Genomic DNA, 19897 nt, shown 5'->3' on the forward strand with positions numbered 1-19897 from the left:
AAAAGCGAACCTAAACCTGGTCAAGCAATGAACTGGGTCAAGGCCAAGCTTTTTCCCTGGTTTAAACTACAGCAGAAGAGGTACTACTGGGCTTATTTCAAACACGAATAAACACACGCTTTATTCGTTTAATAAATATATGTTGTAAGCATGTAACCATTACTAGTTCCACGGGGTTGAATGGCACGCAGGCAGCTAAGGCAATCACCCACCATCATAAAACATGAATTACGCTGGTCCTCAGAGATGGAAAAAGAAAAGCAAAAGACTACACAGTGGAATCTTGACGATACAGATCTCATGGAATCGTGAAAAAATTCGTATCATCCAAAATTTCATTTAATCCAAAACGAACTAAATCTGCATGCGGAAGCATGGAAACTGCATTCTCGCAGATTGTTTACACCTGAGAGGATTATATATGGCCAAGCAACCACTGCTGACTACCCGTGGTGCGTATAGCATGACTGGAGATCACGATATTGGCAGCATCTGTGCCGCACACCGCCGCTCACTGCTTCCTGTGCATACGACGCGACTAGTGATTGCACAGTCTTCGATGTGCGGGCCACTGCTCACTGCCTGTGGTGTGTACTGCATGACTAGCGATTGTAGCGGTGGCAATGTGCAGGAGGCGTTTGTGCCAGAGGGTGCAGTCATGGCTCATATGCATTCGTAACATCTTCACATTGCACACAATGCACTCAGGCCAGAGAATTTTACAAATTCGTATCATCAAGATTCTACTGTGTAATGTTCACAGGCAGTTATTGTGTTTGATTCCAGCCTGGTGGTAGTCTTTCCTGTATTCTTCATAGGTTTCTACAGCATATGGGCTGCTCTAAAAACTTCCACTTTTACTTCAACTTGATCAGTAAACTATGTCAAAGGAGTACAACTTCAATTAGGGACTCACTCTGAAATTACAGTCTGCATCTGCAGTGTAGAATGGGCGGTACCATGCCTTGCATTCATAACAAATTATAGAACACAGTTCAATGTGCATCTAAAATTCATAGTTCACCTTTTTAAAGCCCAACACTTCAAAGGAAGCAGAAATCAATGGTCAAGAAAATTTTGGCACATTTTAAACAATAATCAATGGGTAAGGAGAAGGCAGGCTTGATAGAGGATACCTTGGCCGCCACTCGTTTACATGCCGAAACCGTTGCAGTGAGACAAAAAGTTTGAATTAAGCAAAGCTGCAGTACAAATTAAGTGCCCCTAAAATGCTTTCAAAGCACAGTAAAACCTTGTTGATACGTTCCCAGTTTATACACTCAGAATCGTGGGCGATTCACAGGCAATCAGTGTGACTGGTATGGAGGGAAATGCGTTAGCATGTGCACTTCAATTTTGTGAGCACTTTGCGATGATGAACTGAGTTCATTGACGTCAATAATGATTTAACTCCTTTTTTATCCTGCTACAGCAGTTCAAACCTCCCACCAATCTGTGTGGCTTGCTCCATGCTCGTCAGGTGGCACATCCTCGTTCATTCAAATTTTGTTGACAAGCATGGCCTGAGCGCGAAGTTAGGAAATGAGGGGGGTAGGACGCCAGACTCCGAAATTGAGTCCAGCAAGGCACTGACTGAGCTTGGCGCCTTCCTGCTACCATTCCATGCGACTTGCTCCATGCTCGTCAGAGTGCGCTACCTTGTGCTTCCTTTCGTAGGGTGGTGACACCTTCACCGTTTTGAAGCGCACTCTCAATTAGCCACATGAAATGTGAGCGTTCATTACTGGTTCCACATATTCGTCTTACTTCAGAATAAATTTAAGCACCTTTCTCTGTATTGAAGGGAACAGCGCCACCTCTGTGATTCAAAATGGCATCTCTAGATCTGAAAAGGGGTGTCTTCACCCTAGCAAAGGAAGCTGTAACAAGGCACCCTACCTGGAAGTGATCGCACAAAACCAGCCATGTGTTCAAAAGTGGGCTTGCAAGTGCAGGTGGCCACGCGCTCTTGCATTTGGACAGACTACAGCATGAATGAAAGTTTATGAAGATGAAAGTATCCAAGGCATAGTGCAAGAGGCTGGCAGTTCAACACGCAAGAACGAAGGCTGCGACGATGGCCAAGTGGTCTAAAGCAGTCGCTGGCGCAGGTTTGAAACCCGTCCAAGGCCATAAGTATTACCATTTATTTTTTGCTTAATCGGAGGCTGGTCACCGACAGAAGGCCACCGCTGGGTTTTCATTCATCTAAGCATTCTAATGCTAACGCTGTAACCAAAAATGTCATACAGTTATGCTATTTTCCTTCCGGATGTAACATTGCCAGATGATACTATTTCCTAGCTATTACGTTTAAAATTTCAAAAAATTCTGGTCATATAATACTTTTAGCAACCAACTGCGCATGTGTAAACACACGAAAAAGGCCTAATATGGCAGCACGTGGAAGAGATCTGGAATGCAGCAGCAGTCACCCGCGGGATGGCTTCCCTGCAGTGGCATGGTTCAAAGGGGCAAAGCATAAAAAAAAACTTGCAGGTCACATGACGAAAGCCAATAGTCACTGAAACCGACGAGAATAGGGAATTTTTTTTAATTGTGGTGTTAATCAATAGAAGACACCTGGGGCAATTATTTTAAAGATAACTGATTAGAAAGCAGAAGAAAAAAACTACATGCCGCCGGTGGAATCCGAGCCCAAGACCTCAGAATTTCGTGTCCGGTGCTGTACCAGCTGAGCTATGGCGACAGCTGTCCAATTTTCTGCTTTCAGGAGTGTTTATGTGTAGTGTAACCGAAGCTTGAGAGAATTCACCAATGCCACCATCGTCCATAGCAGTGGACGTAGTACTTCCAATAATGAACTCTAACACATCTCCAACCAAAACCTTTAACTTGAAACCCAATGTTTCGGAGCCGGCTCGACTCCTTCAACCTCCTCCCCCATGTCTTTCGCATCACAACTTTCGTTCTTTTGACTCCTGCTCCCCTCCACGCATGCTTGAAGACACCAGATACTGCCCCCAGTCACCACTGAAGGAGCCAAGCCAGCTCCGAAACATTGGACTTCAAACTAAAGGTTTTGGTTGGAGATATGTTAAGAGTTTACTATAAGTCTTCCAACCTAACCAGACTTGCTTGTCAGTCAGAATGTCTAGTTTTCAGTAGTACGTCCTGTATTACTATGAGTGCCACGTAGGAACGTGATGGAGCGGCGAGAGCAGAAGCCGAGCGAGAACCCTCTTACACTGCCTATGGCATCAAGACTGCCAGAGTTGGCACAGCACCAGACACGAAATTCGAAGGTCATGGGTCCGGATCCCACCGGGGGCATGTGGTTGTTTTTTTTGCTTTCTAATCAATTAACATTAAAATAATTACCCTATTAGTCTCTCAATGATGAATTCCACGATTAAAAAAAATCCCCTACGTTCCTGGTTTTTGGTAATTGTTGGCTTCCGTCATGTTAGTCACAACGAGCCCCTCTTTTCCCTTCCCTTGTCTGCTCAAAAGTGGTAGGGGTTTAACGTAGTTAAACCAAGTAGACGTGCGAAAGCATGTGTTCATTCTTCAATTGAAGGGAACACTTAAACCACCATAAGGGCATGACACGATATCTTGAGCTGTTTCTATCACAGTCACTGGTAAGGATTGTGCGACTCATGTTGCTCTTTCTGAGCAACCTCTCAAGACCAATTGTTAATTTAACTGCCACCTACCACGATGGTCAATTTGCTCACAATCTGGTGGGCAGGTTGTGATGACACCACAAGGTTACGTGGCAAAACAAGACAAGGCTCGGGTTGGTACGTCTGGAGTAGTACTTTCGCACTAAAAATTGCATTTGAACACAAGCGGGCTGTTCCCATGAGGATGCGACATGAATGGGAAGAACACACTAGCTCCCTCAGTGTGCTCACAGCAAGGGGGCAAATCATCTGTGAACTACAAGGGTCCCCTTATATACGAGTAGGCTGAGTCTGGTGAACACAACACAAAAACACCCGCCTCTTTCCATGTGCTCATCACTGGTAAAAAAAAAAAGGAAAGGTTCCCCTCCTGCCGCACATCTCCTATGAATCATGCAAACAAACTAGTGGCAACGATTGGCATGAACTGCTTGTCCCGCGAAATATTTGCTATGTACTGGTTTATTGTGCTGCTTTTGGACATTGCTCCTGTAGTGCCACTTGGTGTGACGTTACAAAAGTGAAAGCTGCGAAGACTGCTGTGTTTGTCGTCCAGAGGCACTGATCACACAGAGGCGAGGCGCGTTACGCCAACTTACTTCGCTCATTGCGATAGTAGACTCTCCTCTCATGGCGATTTGTGCTTTATCGTGTTAAAATTTGTTGTAATTCCATAAAATTACAAATAACACAGCACTAGTTCATGGATTGTTGGCATGGCGACTTCGTTATACCAAGATATATAGACCACCGCAACAACATTTTTACACGGAATTTTCAAACACACATGTTTCAACAGTGGCGGTGTTGGGAAATGGCGCAACTCTGTAATAGTGAGAAATTCGCTACTTGGCGGTTCATTACATCCAGGCTTAAGTAGAACTCAATTATGGCAATAATGAGACCTGGTGTATTTGCAGCCCTGCAAGTTATGTGACCTTGTCAGTAATGCAACCCTGTGCATGATGCCACCCTGCGAGCAATGTGATCATGCAACTATGTAGTGTGACCCTGCAAGTGGTCAGCCCTGTTGGAGATGTTGCCTTTATCAAAAACGCTGCTGCCATGCAAGTGAGGTCCTACGAGTGACGCTACCCTGCAAGACGTTTCTCTGCGAGTGCAGCTATCCTGCAGACTACCCTGAAAGTGACGCTACAAGTGAAGTGAACCTGTGATTGATGACGCCTGTAAGTGATGGGACCCTACTACTATCACAACTCTGCATATGATGCACAACACACAAGAAGGGAGTAGTGTACAAGGGTGATACCTACCGAGGGTGACGGGGAAGACTTGACGAGGATCTTGTTTGCCTCCGTTTGTTTGATCTCCTGCAGCAGAGGACCTGGAAACACATCCCGCAGAAAAACCTTCTGATCCTGCGAGAATGGTGCCTCAGGCAGGAAGGTAATCCACTTCTGGCTCTCCTCTGCGTGTACATTAAAAAAGAAGGAGCTCTCAATGCAGCACTCACTCTACAGACCTCTCTTACCACACAGAATTGCCGCCATGTTGCACTGCCATGCAAGGTAGAGCGACACAGGGAATACTAGTGACCTGTATTGGATGCACTCGTGGAGTTGTGTCTAAATTTGTTTAGCAGAAACCCCCAGGGAGGTGCAAAATTAAGTAAAAAAGTAATTTTAATAGCCTTAGCCCTTATTCATCACGTTTCTCGATTTCTCGGGGTCTGCTACCATCTCCCTTCTGCGCGAAATTTTCAAGTCCGACGAGTTCAGGATGGCGGCCCCCATAGTAAATCGATATAGCAACCCAATTGGTGATTGATTGGTGATGTCATTAGTATATCAAATTAGTGACTGATTGGTGAGCCCGAGGAATTCAAGATGGCGGCCCCCATAGTAAATTGGTATAGCAACCCAATTGTTGATTGATTGGTGATGTCAATGTATATAGAACTGGTGACTTATTGGTGAGGTCACTGATTTTGTGACGTCATAATTAACTAGTCACATAACTGTGTTAAATTGCTTACAACTCAGTAATTAATGAGGTCATCATAAAACGAATTAGATATTTGGAATCATCTAGATGAGTAGGACACGTTAAACACCAATATTATCTAATGAAGTAATATTTAGTTATGGTTAGGCTTAAAGTAATTGCTTATAATTAAATAACTGATGACGTCATTATCTAATAGCATATTCGTTATGGGCTCAATGAGTAGAACATGTTAGACACCAATATTGCCTGATTAGACTAATATTTAGTTGTGGTTGGTATTAACAAGGCGGCCGTGACGTCAGCACACGGCAGCTCTCAATTTCATACCTCATGGCGACCGGGCACCTACCGCCTTGAGGTAAGGAAAAATGGCCCTCCAAAGAGCTGCAAAACTTTTTCGGCCTAAATTGGTAGAAAATATCTGACCTCAAGGCGGTAGGGACCCGCTCACCATTAGGTAAGGAAAAGTAGCCTAATCACGTGGTAATACATCGCATGGACAATAGATTGCTCTACCAAACATCTAACACTAGTTACTTCAACGTCTTCCAGACAGTGGTGGCATATTTCTTTCATTTGGGTAGATGCTAATGAGTAATTACTCCCTTTGTTATACAGTTATTGTTCCAGAGAAAGCTTCAGCTACTATTCAGCCCACGGCACTGAACATTAATCTCAGTTTTGTGGTGCTACACAGCGCTGTCAACACCTGGTGAACTCTTAATACTGTCACAGAGCTTCAACAGATACCAGCAACACTGTCCAAACACCATCAGAGAATGACATATGAGCTGCCACATCAGCTGACAAGACAATTTTTTTCCAGCATATTCCCTCTTTGATTACTTTTCTTCTCAGCCCTTTCCTCACCATGCCCACTGAGCATCGTTAAGCCGCTAACGATGACTCCACACACCGATTTCGAAATATTCCACATTGCTTACAGGCGTGCTGCACATCTGGCTTGTATTCAAAGAACCGAAGTTTGATTTGCGATGTAGTTTTCTTTCTTTTTTTAAGCGGCATCTTTTTAATGCGCTGCTCATTGCCCACTAACTAAGCCTTCGCCACTCGACTTTAGAGCCTTCTGCGTTGCTTACAGGCACGCTGCATCATCTGGCTTGTAATTAGATAAATAAAATATTGTTTTCGAAGTAGTTTTTTCTTTACCACAAGGCGGCATTTTATATTTAAATGTGCACTAAGACGCGGTAGCATCAAAGTAGCTTGGCAGCCTCCATATGCGCGACGCGCACTTTAAACTGTTGCAGCCTCAGTGCTCTGCCTTCTCTGTGATTAATTTTATCTACAACTCGACCAGCAGTGAGCCTGAAGATGCTGTAAAAGCTCATTAATTCAAGCCCGCTTATTTTGAACTGACACTCAGGTCCCGGCACAGCCCTGTGTATTTCAATGGGGGGAAACTCCCGATAATTCAAACAAGTCGGCATCCGCTACGGTTAATTCGAACTAGGTCCCTCTGGCTGACACCGCAAGGTGACCCATAGCGAATACAACGCGCTACAAATTTACTAGAGATGTAAAACAATGGAAAAAATAAAAAAGCCAAGCGCACGACGCTGCCGAAGCTCGTGCTCCAGTGCACGCCGAAGGAGATTTTCATTGCCCGAACAGTCGCCCGCACTGCCGATGCTTTGGCACAAGCTGTTCAAGGTTTTCGTTGTGCCACGGTCCCTGGGACGTGATCACACATTGTGCACAGCGTAGTATGCCGGTTTCGGCGATGACGGCTTTTTGTAGGTGCCGCGACCTACGTGGACAGGAGTGTGGAGACGTTGGAGCCCTTGAGTGGCGTCGATATAATTGAGGCTGCATGCTATCAGCAGATGCCACACGGCTCACGTGAGGTAAGCACCGCCGACAGTGATGAGTATGACTGCGGCGATGAGCCTAGGCCACTGCCAAGTACATGTATTGCATATGAAGTAACGTCAGCACTCGATGTTGTAGCACGCTACTTCTCTGGCAATGAGAACTCATAGACGTTGCGCTGGAGCTCTTGGGCAAGCTGGAAATGATGCTGATGGAGTCTCGCCAGAAGACATGCAAGCAAATGCACATCACTAATTACTTTTTGATTCTGACAACCCTTCCCCGTAAATAATCATGTTTTTGATCACAAATAGCGTCCTATATTCCAGCACTAAACCTCGATGCTCATGCGAATGCATTCTAGTACTTGTTTCTGGCACATAACTGGCCAATAAATTTATTTAATTTGCCATTAGGACCACATGAATTTAATTCTCAGAATCGCACGCCACAAACGTGCAGCTGTGCCAGCTCATGATAATGAGTCTAGATGCGACCGCTTCGGATTCAGTCCGCACGTTGGGGTGCAATGACTGCTTATTCTAGCGCCCATTCAGTAATTCGAACTTTGCATAATTCGAAAAATTTTCCGGTCCCCTTCAGGTTCGAATTAGGAGCTTTTACTGCACTGCCTTTTCGTTGGGATTCAGTTGTTACATCGGCGACGATGGAAACCAGCCTCGCACAGAGGCGACTGCGTTCCTGTGCCCAACTATATGGTTTCTAGTATAGCTATATGGTTTCTAGAATAACAAACATTTTGCATATTTCAGAAGATTCTGAACATGTTTTTCTTTTATATACAAGTGTGTCTTTCCCAGTTTTGTTCATTTTTTTCCCTAAAATCTTGCTTTTGCAAATAAATATTTTTCTTCCAATGTGCAATTCATCATTCAAACTTGTATGCTTAAAAAGCACTTTTATTTAGCTCTGTTTTCGTGTATTGCATCAAATTTTAAATTTAATAATTTTGTTCAGAAAAAAAAAAACTACTGAAACGGTCATTTTTCCTCTGTGAGGAAAGAGTTAAGAAAACTGAAAGCTGCAAACGTAACAACAGTTGAACCAGATTATAAAGGTCATACTCAGATATTCTGAATTAATGCTTGTATGATAAAACATAAAAAGAAGTCTGTACAGAATACAGGAGTGAAGTATTCCAGTACTGAATTGTTGCATTCTGGAAAGCGTGTCACGCAATTACTGTGGCAGATAAGTAATACATTACTGATTGGAGTGCATGAGGATGGAGCGTCACTCTGCTTATTGTGCTCCTGCCTAAATGTTAGTCATGACCACACGTCACCAAAGGTACAGGTTTGAGAAGCAAAAAGTAGGAATTCAGAAAGAAAAATAGAAAGATAGAAACGATATCCGACAGATCTGCTCAAGTGTGCGATTCACAATGTTCGTTTTCATGAGCACTGCACTGCACTTCTTTACACTGCACTGCACCCTGGCTGACCTACAAGTCTTACCACATACGCGGAGCAGGAGCAAGGTAAAACTATGCACCTATTCAATCATGCACCATGAGAGCAAAAGCTGTCCAGAAAGAGTGGGCTCCTAGTTGCTTAAAAATAAGTTTAACACACGCATCTGTTCACTTCTTTGTTTACTTAGAACTCAGACCTACAATGCCTTTTCACAGGACTAACCCTCCCAAGCGAAACACAGTTGCTTGCAGGAAGTGCCAGAAAAGCAATCAGTAAATAAAAAAACTTTATGAAATGACAACAGGCGAGTACTGAACCAAGAAAAATAAAAAAGTATGCCTGCATCAATGACTATGCTGTACTTGAACAGCTCGCACTGCCATGCTAGAGCATTCCACAAAGCATAGAAATGAAACGAAACCTGAACAGAGATAGCATAGCTAATTCACCATGTGCCAGGCGAATAACACAGTCTAAAGGGACCAGTCCTATACTGATGCTGCTCTTACCAGGCCCTCTGGGGTCGAAGTATTCGGGCTGCTGCCGATTCCAGCCGAGCTTGGTGCAGACCTCTACCGAGCACTCCTGGCTTGTGGACACGAAGAGCACGGGGAAGAAGCCCGACAGCTGGCCGAGCACTTTCACAATTTTTGAGTTGGGGAGGTGCACAAGCACATCTGGGCCCTCTGCAAAGTAGGGGCAACCTGACAGGTCACACCAGACCTGCCCACTTTGGTAGCTTAGTGGCTACAGCATTCAGCTGCCGAGCCCAAGGAGGGCAGGACCAAATACCAGCAGCGGTAGCCACATTTTGATGCAGCCAAAACACAAAGGAACACTACGTGCTATGTGAGGTCAGTGCATGTTAAAGAGACACCGTGGTCAAACTGAAGTTGACCTGTATCGTTAGGGTACCGTGTTCCAATCAAAAAGAAGACAGCTTTTATAAGCCAGAATACAAATGCACACAAGACAACAAAATACAGCCATCACCATCACTGGCCAATTTCTTAAGTAAAAGGCGTGCGTTGACCCCATATTTTTCCATGGATTACAGAGGCTGCACCACACTGCCATTCACATCAAACTGCTGGCAACCAGTCCTTTTAGGTGCAGATATCTTGAGTTTCAATCGAATGGCTATTGTCAAGAACGAGTTGTGCAGACATAAAGGACGAACACAAGAAAGACGATGTAGACGAAAAGAGCGCAGCACTCGTTCTTGAGAATAGCCATGCACCAACTCACCCACCAAGAATTTCTTCAACTGAATGGAAAGAAAATTTTTTACATTCAGTTTTCTGAGCCATAAATGCTGCTTTTGGACCGGACAAATGTCAACATACCCAGAAACAGCAATAGAACAATTTTTAATTGAGAACAACAAATAGATGCAGCTCTTTTCTGTCTGCCGTTAAAGAACCTACAGGTGGTAAAAATTAATCTGGGGCCCTCTGCTATGCAGCTGTCTCTCATAGCCCATGTGCAGCTTTGGCATGTTATGTTTGTTATAGGTGGCAATAGAAGCGTGCAAATATCTAAATTCAAATCAAACAACAATCTGTCAATTCGAAGAGTAGATATCCGAGTCTAATACTCAGATTCACGAACAAGTGACTTCGAAGATGGACACTTGCCGGGTTTTTAACAAGAGAGACCATGACGCTGCATTGATGTAACTGCACCAGGTAGTGCCACTGACATTATGCCGTCTGCTTACGCCATCTGCCCTGTCTGCCTGCATAGCCTGTCCCGCTCATGCATGATCATTATCACCTTGACTGTGCCCACAGCAGGGCAAAGGCCTCTCGCATGTGTTGACAATTAAACCTGTCCTTTGCCATCTGCGGCCTAGTATCCCCGCAAACTTCTTAATCTCATCCGCCCGCCTAACTTTCTGCCGCCCTCTTCTACACTTGCCTTCTCTTGGAATTCACCCCGTTACCCTTAAGGACCAGCGATTATCTTGCCTTCGCATTACATGCCCTGCTCAAGCCCGTTTCTTCCTACTGATTTCGACTAGGTTGTCATTAACACGCATTTCTTCCCTCACCCACTCTGCCCGCTTCCGGTCTCTTAACGTTACCCTATATCACATTTCTTTCCACAGCTTGCTGCATTTTCCTTAACTTAAGCTGGACCTTTTTCATTAGCCACCACGGTTCTGCTTTATAGGTGAGTACTGGTAAAATACAGCTGTTGTATACTTTTCTCTTCAGGGATATAGGTAAACTGCCATTCATGATCTTAGAGAACCTGCCATATGCACTCCACCCCATTCTTATTCTCATAGTTATTTCCCTCTCATGATCTGGATCAATGGCCACTACCTGCCCTAAGTAGGCATGGTCTCTTACCACTTCCAGCACCAACTGTGAACTGCTGTTCCATTGTGAAACTGTTGAAGATTACTTTGGTTTTCTTCATGTTAATTTTAAGACCTACCTTTCTGCTCTTCCTGTTTAACTCATTGGTCACGCCTTGCAGCTCATCTTCTGAATGACTTAGCAAGGCAATGTCGTCAACGAATCACAAATTACTTAGGTATTCTACATTTACTTTTATCCCCAACTGTTCCCAATCCAGGCCTCAGAACACCTCCTGTAAACAGGCGGTGCGTAGCATTGGCAATATTGTGTCTCCCTACCTGACACCTTCCTTGCTAACTTTATGAAGAACTATGGTAGCTGTGCAGTTGTTATAGATATCTTCCAGTATTTTCACATAATACTCCTCTAAACTCTGATTCTGCAATGCCTGCATGACTGCTAAGGTTTCCACTGAGTCAAATGCTTTCTCGTAACCAATGAAAGCTATATATATAGGGGTTGGTTATATTCTGCACATTTCTCTGTCGCCTGATTGATAGTGCAAATATGATCTATTTTCAAGTATCCTTTACGAAAGTAAAGTCTCTGACCCCCTCCAAGTTCCAAACCATGCCTTGCTGCCATGACAATGGAAGAGCAGGAATGCAGCAGTAGACATCGGCAATAATAGCTTCTCTGCTGTGCCTCGATGCAAAGGGACGAAGTGCTAAGAAAGACGTGCATTCAGATACGAGCGGGCCCTTCCCGTGAGGACAATATGAAGAGGAGAAACATAGCTGCTTCATCGGAGTGTCTTGGAACAAGGAGGTCAAGCATCTGAGAACTACACAGATGCGCTTACATACAAGCGGAACAACTCTAGAAAGCACGGAGCAAGAACACTGCGACAATAAGCCATGCAGCAGCTTCTCCACAGTGTAGTTTTGCAAAGGGGCGAAGCATTTGTAAACAGAAAGAGACCGCTATCTTGTCATAGCCGCAAATGGACTGGATGTGCTGCGAGGTTTCTTCCCTGCCAAGAACAACACAAATGTGGGCCGAATCCCGTGAGCACCAGAAAAGTAGCTGCACAGGCCATGTGCCCAGAAATGGTAAACGAGATTTTTATGAAGTGAACATTTCAATAAATACCTTTTACTTCACTTTCAAGACCCTCATTAGAGGGTATACTACATAAGGGGCGGGGCACACAGAAATGAAAAACAGAATAAGTTTGTTTCTCATCCAACACTTACATTTTTCAAAATTGGCCTGTTGGCATCATAAGTTTTCTCAGATAATTACATTTTTCCTCCATTCTTCTAAAAATGTATCAACAGCAGTTCTGTAGTTCTGGGCACCCAAGCCTTGTTTTCCTCTGCAACTTAGAGATAGGGCCCATTGTTGCACTCTTAGTCAACATATGATGCCACCTTTAGCACTCTGATGCGATGAAACAGTGAGTACAATGGAGCACAAAGGAAAGGGAGCATAGACAAGATACAAGGCAAAAATTATTGGCAATGTTCAGCTGTGCTGTGTAATGCTGTAAGCTCAGTGATAGCTGTCCCATTTGCTGATGTAGTGCTCATTCTGATTCGTGCTGTTACACCTGTGGCATGCGTCTCTCTCCAACCCATAACTTCACCAGTGCCGCTATCTATCACACTGCCTTGCCGGTAGAGGCAGTGGCACCCCAAGTACAACACTTGCCCCCTCCCTAATATTAGCTTTCATAGCGCTTCTCCTTGCCCCCTTCCCTCCCCTCCCTCGCTAACCTCAGCAGATGTTACTCTCCCTCTTACTTGCAAATACCATTGGCAGTGCTCCTCCTCACCCACCTTCGGCACAAGCTGCGAACTGTAAACATTGGAGCTAGAACGAAAGAAATCAATGAGAATATGGCTGTCGCCACTGCTGCTCCAAGAAGCACTCTGCTGTGTGACAGTTGCAGCAATGGCTCATCACCGATGGTGGCTGCAACTCCCAGCTTGTGAGAGGGCCACAATCAAGAGCAATGCTCAAATCTGGCACCCACCTTGAGGTGGAGGGATGGAGAACTCGAAGCCCTGGCTCGAGGCAGTGACCGAGCACTTGATGATCGCCTTGTAGGAACCCACACGGATGCTTCGGCAGCTGAAATGCATTTTAGTGTTGGCCGGCAGTCTGCCCGGGCTGCAGCTGGCCCCAGTGCCCGAGCCTTCCGAGGCCTCAGACGACGTGGGTGACGACAGCATCATTGCTCCTCTGCAGTCAGAGCCGGGACTCTGAGATGCGGTTTTCTGCACCTTGCTGGTGCACGCACATTCCAAAAAGTCAGTGCAGGAAAAAAACACAAACAACAAAAAAACAGCCACAGTTCGATTACCACTGCCTAATGCAAGATCAGCGAATGCTGTTAGCAACGGTGGTGAATACATTATTGTTTATTCATTTTTATCTATAGGCTTATACGAATAGTCAAGAATTTTAAATATTTGGTCAAATAGTAAAGTATTCTGCAATATTCAATACGATCTGAATGTTTGGTGTTTGAAAGCTCAAAGTTTTTGTCTAAAGCGAATAATGTTTCTCGGACGTTAGCTCTGGGTAGTTTCAGTTCAATGTGCATCCTGCGAAATGGCATCAAAGGGTGTGCACAACTAAAAGCAGCAGCCACGTAACAACACAACGGCAATCAAGACCACAAGTTCGTTTAAGTACCGATCAAAACAGAAAAAATGGTGGCAGCTTCCATTCTCATGCGGCCTGATTGACTAAGCGGAAAATCCAACTGCCAATGATACTGAAGTTCCAGTTCCTGGCATGATGCGACATACCGCTACCTACGTACCACTTGCCTATTGCTAATCTGGAAAATTGACCGTCAGTGCAAGCAAGCTGGGTATACGGCACGCAGTTCGAATTTTCATTAAATCCAAAGATTTGTATGCAAATTGAGAAATTGTTCTGACACGTCGAGGTCCACATATCATAGCCCGAATGGGCATTGGCACGAGATGCATAATACCTGTGGTTTAGCTGAACATACCTCGGACCCAGTGTTCGTACACAACATTTGGTTGAAAGTTCAAAGACATTTCAAGGATGCAAAAAGGCAGAATTCAAGCAGTGTTAGTGTAATTTTATTTCCTCACAAAACTTAGGTAAGGTGCCCCATTTTCACACTTATTTCTCTTTCAAGAGCTATTATCTCCAGTTCTTTTTCTTTGGCTGTTCGACGGAAATTGTTATCCTTGACAAGACAAGTCAGGTCATTTTTTGCTTTGGTGTCTTCCGAAAAGCGATCCACTGACTCCTGCAAGCACTTCAGAGTTTTTTCGAGCCTTGTCTTCTTCTTTTGCATGCTCTGTAGCTCTAGCTCGAGTTCTTTTCTCTTCAAGGTTACCTGCTGCGCCACAGCTTGCTTCTTCTGTACGTCCATGTATAACGCATACCTATGCCTGGCTTGGCGCACTGATGACTTCAGTTCTTTCTACAATGGAACGTTCAGCAGCCCACTGTGGGTTTTCACGGCCTCACAGATGACTCGTGAGATATACGAGAGCTCTGCCACATTTTCGACCGCGATGTGCTTGTTTGCACTGAAACCTTTTTCTACTGAAGCCTGCCCATGGCTAAGCAAGAGAAGGACCTTCAGTATTTCCCATAGCATCGAGAACGCTGGGTCATGCTTCAAAAGGCACACGAAGAGAATGTCAAGGCATTCATGGTCTCTTTCATAGTTTTGGAGTTCATGCCTTTTTTCCACCTTCTCAAGTGACGTGTAATTGGCAGCATCATGAACATCAATTCGCAGCAGTTTCGTGATGCTCGTGGCTTGTCAATACCGAGCACTTCACGAACCTTGCAAAGAGGCTCCTCAAGACATTTTCACATTCTTTCGCTAAAAGAAATGTCTTTGGAGAACAGTCAAGAAAGGCTGCACAACCATTGCAACGTTAAGGGAAAAGTTGAGTTTCGCAAGTGCAAGCTGGTCCTTTAGAAAAGCACTGACGTTCTCATGCCAGCACGTCGCATACATTCCTGCTTTGTAAGCGTTATGCACTGTGTGCAAGCCACATGAACCAGTATCCAAGCACTTAACTTGAAAGTCATTCTTCATGTGCTGCTGCAACTTGTTGAAAAGACTCCAGTTGACATTTGGGCCGTTCGAGAGCTGCACAATCCTGCTCAGGGGAAAGGATGCGAGTGTTTCCGTCAAATTCTGCATAAGGTCGTCTGCTGTGCTGTGACCCATGAATGTCGAAGTCAGATATCTGGTTGTAACCTTACTGTTGTTCCACAATTTGACGTGAACACCAAGTTGTTTTCTTTGCAGGTATTCATTCAAGGTTTCATCAAAAAGCACAACAAAATTATTAGACATCTCCATCATTTGTTGTGCTTGCGAAGTGAAAAATGGGCGCAGACTGTGGCACGCAACGTATGAGCATTTTTCTCAGAGCAAGTGAAGCTTCTCGCGACCTCGCTATCCGGAAACATCTTTTGGAATAGCTGGGAAATGGATCCACTGGAGTTGTAGGAGTAGTGTCACGACACAACTTTCATCGTCCACAAAATCTCGGCTTTGATCATGGAATCATGCTTTCTGCAGTGTTCATCAAGTATCGCAACCCGAGAGGAAGTTGCCATGCTTTCACGCTGACAAGCAGCCTCGGATGTTAGATTTGTAGCTTGCATGAAACTTGTGACGCATCAGCAACCCTCACTTGCTGCAGCTTTGGATCGGTATTTCGCGCCTTTCTGATGGCTCTTCAAGGCAGATTCCCCCATCGTTGCAATGTCGACCGTCTTCTGACATTCTGCGCACTTTACTCGACAAGGATCGCTTGGTTCCGGTCTCACCCAGTTACGACAGTCCGTATGTTGCAGCCACGCAGGCTGAAACTTGCACTTCCCGCCTGGCATCTTGTCCAAGCAGACAGACAACGCAAACGTGAACTTCACTGAAATGGCACACATGAGACTGACAGACGACCCGACTATAGTGCCTAAAAGAGCACTTTGTAATGTGGTGAGCGCGGGTGTCACGGTACCACCGAGAGTGATGCCTGCCACCGCCGGCCGCTTGGTGCGCTGCACTACGAGACTGTGCCGGACCATGCTGAGAGATGGGTGGACTTCAGGCGAGACACGACGCGAGTCTCCCCATTTGCCCGGCGATCTGCCTCTTTTATGTTCTTGTCCCAATCTGCGTTACGTTCGAGGTCTGCGGACGCGCTTGGTTTCTTTGAACTTTCTTTAGACTGACGAGTGCACACATTGACGAAAAACACCCACTCACAAGAAGAAAAGACTGCAACGAAAGCGGCAGCAAGGCACGAAATGAACTGCGCATTGCAATCGATGCGTAGCAATCAACGCATCGCAAACGAGCGCGAGTCGAACGCCGCACGGTTTAGCATGGTGCCGACAGGCATCACCGTCTGGTGGCCCGTGGCAGCAGGCATCACTGCCTATGCCACCGTCCTGCGTTGGAGATGCTCGGTGGACGGCACACTAGAGTATATTCTAGGCACTATACGGCAACCGACCAAGCGATATGCCTCGTATTGGATTGGATTCGGTTTCAATGCATATTAGTTGCTAGACGACGTAGGGGCTGCGGGATTTAAAACCGAAACTTCCTGATGTTGCCCTTTAGTCAACAAAGTTTGTTCTCATGAACACGCGTAAGCGAAAGAGACTTTAAAATCAGCGTGACTTGCGGAGGTACGTCGTTAATTTTCTCTAGCAGAACAAATCCTATGGGATTTTCAAGGATTACAAGGAGCGCACAGGTATTCAAGTAGTTTCAAGGGCCCTTGAGCTTATATTGTCAATATCAGGCAGGGATATTCAACGATTTTAAGGGGCTGTGCGAACCCTGCTCGGACCCCAGATAAAGGTTGGCTCCACGTGTTGGTCGAGTCCCTGAATTTCGGATGGCCGTTTCTGTGGCACTTCGACACAGCTTCAGTGAGTTTAACACAGCTTCAATGCACTTTTTCTTTTTCATGAAATAGCCTCATGTGCCAGATCTATCTAAATATTCACTTCGAAATTATTTGAAGAAATTTACCATTCACTTTGAACCAAAAAACTGCTAATTGCTCAAGCCTCTCCTCTGGCAGCCTGATAAGCCAACAATGGTACCACAGAACCAGGAAAGGAGCCCTTGCCACTGCAAAAACCAAACCTCAGTCTGGTCAAAGAATAAACTGAGCCATGGCCAAGCTTTTTCCCTAGTTTAAACTGCAACAGAAGAGGTATTACCGAGCCGATTTCTAACCTCAACACATATGTGCTTTATTCGGTTAATTAATGTACATTGAAGCATATAACCATTACCAACAATTAAACATCAGTTATGTTGAGTTTAATGGCACACAGGCAGCTAAGGCCATCATGCGCCATCATAAAAGATGAATAATAGTGAATTTGCACAAGCTATAGAAACCAAACTAAAACAAACTACTCATTAGCATTAGGATTCTCCTATGGTTCATGGATTATTTAAGATCCACAAATAAGGCGTTCAGACGCTCCAAATCTTCGACTTCGCCTGCTCAACTCTACACAAGTTGTCAAACTACCTGCATCTCATTATCTCCCCATTTGTCGGAAAAAGTGCAACGTACATACAGAACTCATACGATTCCACTGAAAAAGTTCATGCCATTGTTCTCGAAGATGACGAAGTCTTGATGTACTTAGAGATGAAGTTGCTTTTCACGAATGTGCCAATTGACCTCGCTGTCAAGGTTTGCACAGATGCTCTCAAAACAGATCCAACTTTACCGGAAAGAACACCAATCCACATTCTGGACCTCAGCAGACTTCTGTCTGGCCAATACCTATTTCACGTTCCTGAAGAACATCTTTAAACAGGTCTATGGAACGGCTAAGCGGAGCTTCTATATCTGTCATGGCAGCGAACTTGACGATGGAGTTTAGAGTCTCGCACTCTCTCCAGCTTCACACCATGCGCAAGGATCTTCCTTCGGTACATGAATGAATGCTTCTGCATCATCAAGAAAATGGCTTTGAGCGCATTTCTTTTATACCTGAGCAGTACAGAACTGGCCATACGGTTCATGACGGAGGAAGAAGTCGACGGTCATCTGCCATCCTAGACACCCTTGGTAAATGTGATGGTGACAAAATTTCATCCAGTGTATTCAGGAAGGACATGCACACTAGCATGTACCTTAACTTCAGTTCTGTGCACCCAACCTGTCACAAGCAGTTCGTGGTTATGTCACTTGTAAGCCATGCAGAAAAACCCTGCTCAGCACTGGAAAACTGAGTGGCTGATTTGGCTATTACACGCAGTTACCTTTTGTCTTCAGGCTATCCCAGTTCGTTTACCCAGACTGTCAAAAATAGCCTAGCTCATCCAGCACCACAAGAACCGCAACGACAGGTAAAAAGGATTCCTATACCATATGCCCCCGACATAAGCGAAACCAGACTGCATGCAATAAAAGTGTTCAGGTCGACAGTAAATCGATGTCTACTTTGTTCACTAGAGAAAAAGCGGAATAAAAGATGAAAGGCACCTGAGGACCTGCTGATACTGAGATTACAGCGCACCATTGCCAAGTACAAGATGTAGCTGAAGAAATTGCGAGAGGATTCTTTGACTGCACACATTTCCTACACCAGAGAAGGAGCAGCAGAAAGAGAGGATTCAGCTTTGTTCCTCATTAATCAAATTACCAATTTCAAGAAAAAAAGACCTACCTGGTCAGAAGAAACAACTCGATGCTGTGTGGTACTGAGGCATTTATCAACAAAAACTTGTAACATATTCGAGGAGAGACGCTTTTAAAGCTACCAGACTGAAAAACTAACCAGCTATATTGGAACTACAAGTGGCGAGACTGGCTTCAGCAAACTGGTGGAACTGTGGCTGATATCTAAAGCCAAGAACTTGGACAAACCACATTCAAAGGTCTGTTCACTCATCGTGAACAAAATGAAAGTAAAGGAGAAGTTGCAATGCAACAAGCAATGTGACTGCTTTGTTAAGCGAGTGGATATTAGGATGGAAAATCAAAATGGTGACCTTGTCTTGGCCAGTTTGCTCCTGTGCTTTGTCATCAGTGGATTGATAACAACGTTTAAAATTCCAATAGCATTCTATTTTACTATATGGCTAACACGGCCCCAACTCCAAAAGTTGCCGATTTTTGCCACACAAAAAGTGGAAACCTGTGGATTTAGAATTGCTCGCCTAGTAACATAAAGTGAACATGAATCGCATGAAACTACTTGGAAATGGCCTGCTGACCTACCGAATCGAACACCCCTGTGACGGCAACAAACTTCTCTTCATTAGCTTCAACCTGTGCCACGTTCTGAAGAACGCGAGGTCATAGTTCTTACCGCACAACCTTGGCCGGAAAGGTCAGATTTCTACTGCACACGTAAAAAACCTCCAAGAGCTACACAAGGGACAGTCTCTAAAACCTGTTCGGTATCCGAGCAGAAAGCATGTCTATCCGAATGACATAAAAAAAAAATATATGGTAAGATCCGCCCAGCTCAAGTCGATGTCACCACTGGCTTGAAACACCTCAGGGATCAGGCTGTGCACACTTGTGCCAAGTCATTTCCAGCCGCACGTTCAACACTTACAATCGTGAAGAACATTTATTGCTGGTTTATTGGTTATAACTGTCCTGCGAGCTTTTTAACCTCGCGTAAAAAGCGT

At 44.8% G+C, this 19897-nt stretch overlaps 1 protein-coding gene and 2 pseudogenes across 4 annotated transcripts in view; all 3 read right to left on the reverse strand.

The window, feature by feature from the left end:
- Nucleotides 1-19897, reverse strand: part of LOC144099460 (uncharacterized) — a 181784-nt gene that overhangs the window by 91844 nt on the left and 70043 nt on the right. For 2 of the 4 annotated variants that reach the window (XM_077632773.1, XM_077632771.1), the window contains exons 8-10: nt 13235-13488; nt 9397-9573; nt 4925-5079 (exon numbers count right to left, since the gene is read on the reverse strand). In XM_077632773.1, coding sequence (XP_077488899.1) covers nt 4925-5079; nt 9397-9573; nt 13235-13488 — 586 coding nt within the window. The remainder of the gene's footprint in view (nt 1-4924; nt 5080-9396; nt 9574-13234; nt 13489-19897) is intronic. The other 2 variants (XM_077632770.1, XM_077632772.1) reach the window with 2 other exon arrangements.
- On the reverse strand, nt 14339-15019 carry LOC144096834 (uncharacterized; annotated as a pseudogene).
- On the reverse strand, nt 15006-16566 carry LOC144097379 (uncharacterized; annotated as a pseudogene).

This window comes from Amblyomma americanum, chromosome 7, assembly GCF_052857255.1.
Source record: "Amblyomma americanum isolate KBUSLIRL-KWMA chromosome 7, ASM5285725v1, whole genome shotgun sequence".
In the NCBI taxonomy this organism is placed as follows: Eukaryota; Metazoa; Arthropoda; class Arachnida; order Ixodida; family Ixodidae; genus Amblyomma; species Amblyomma americanum.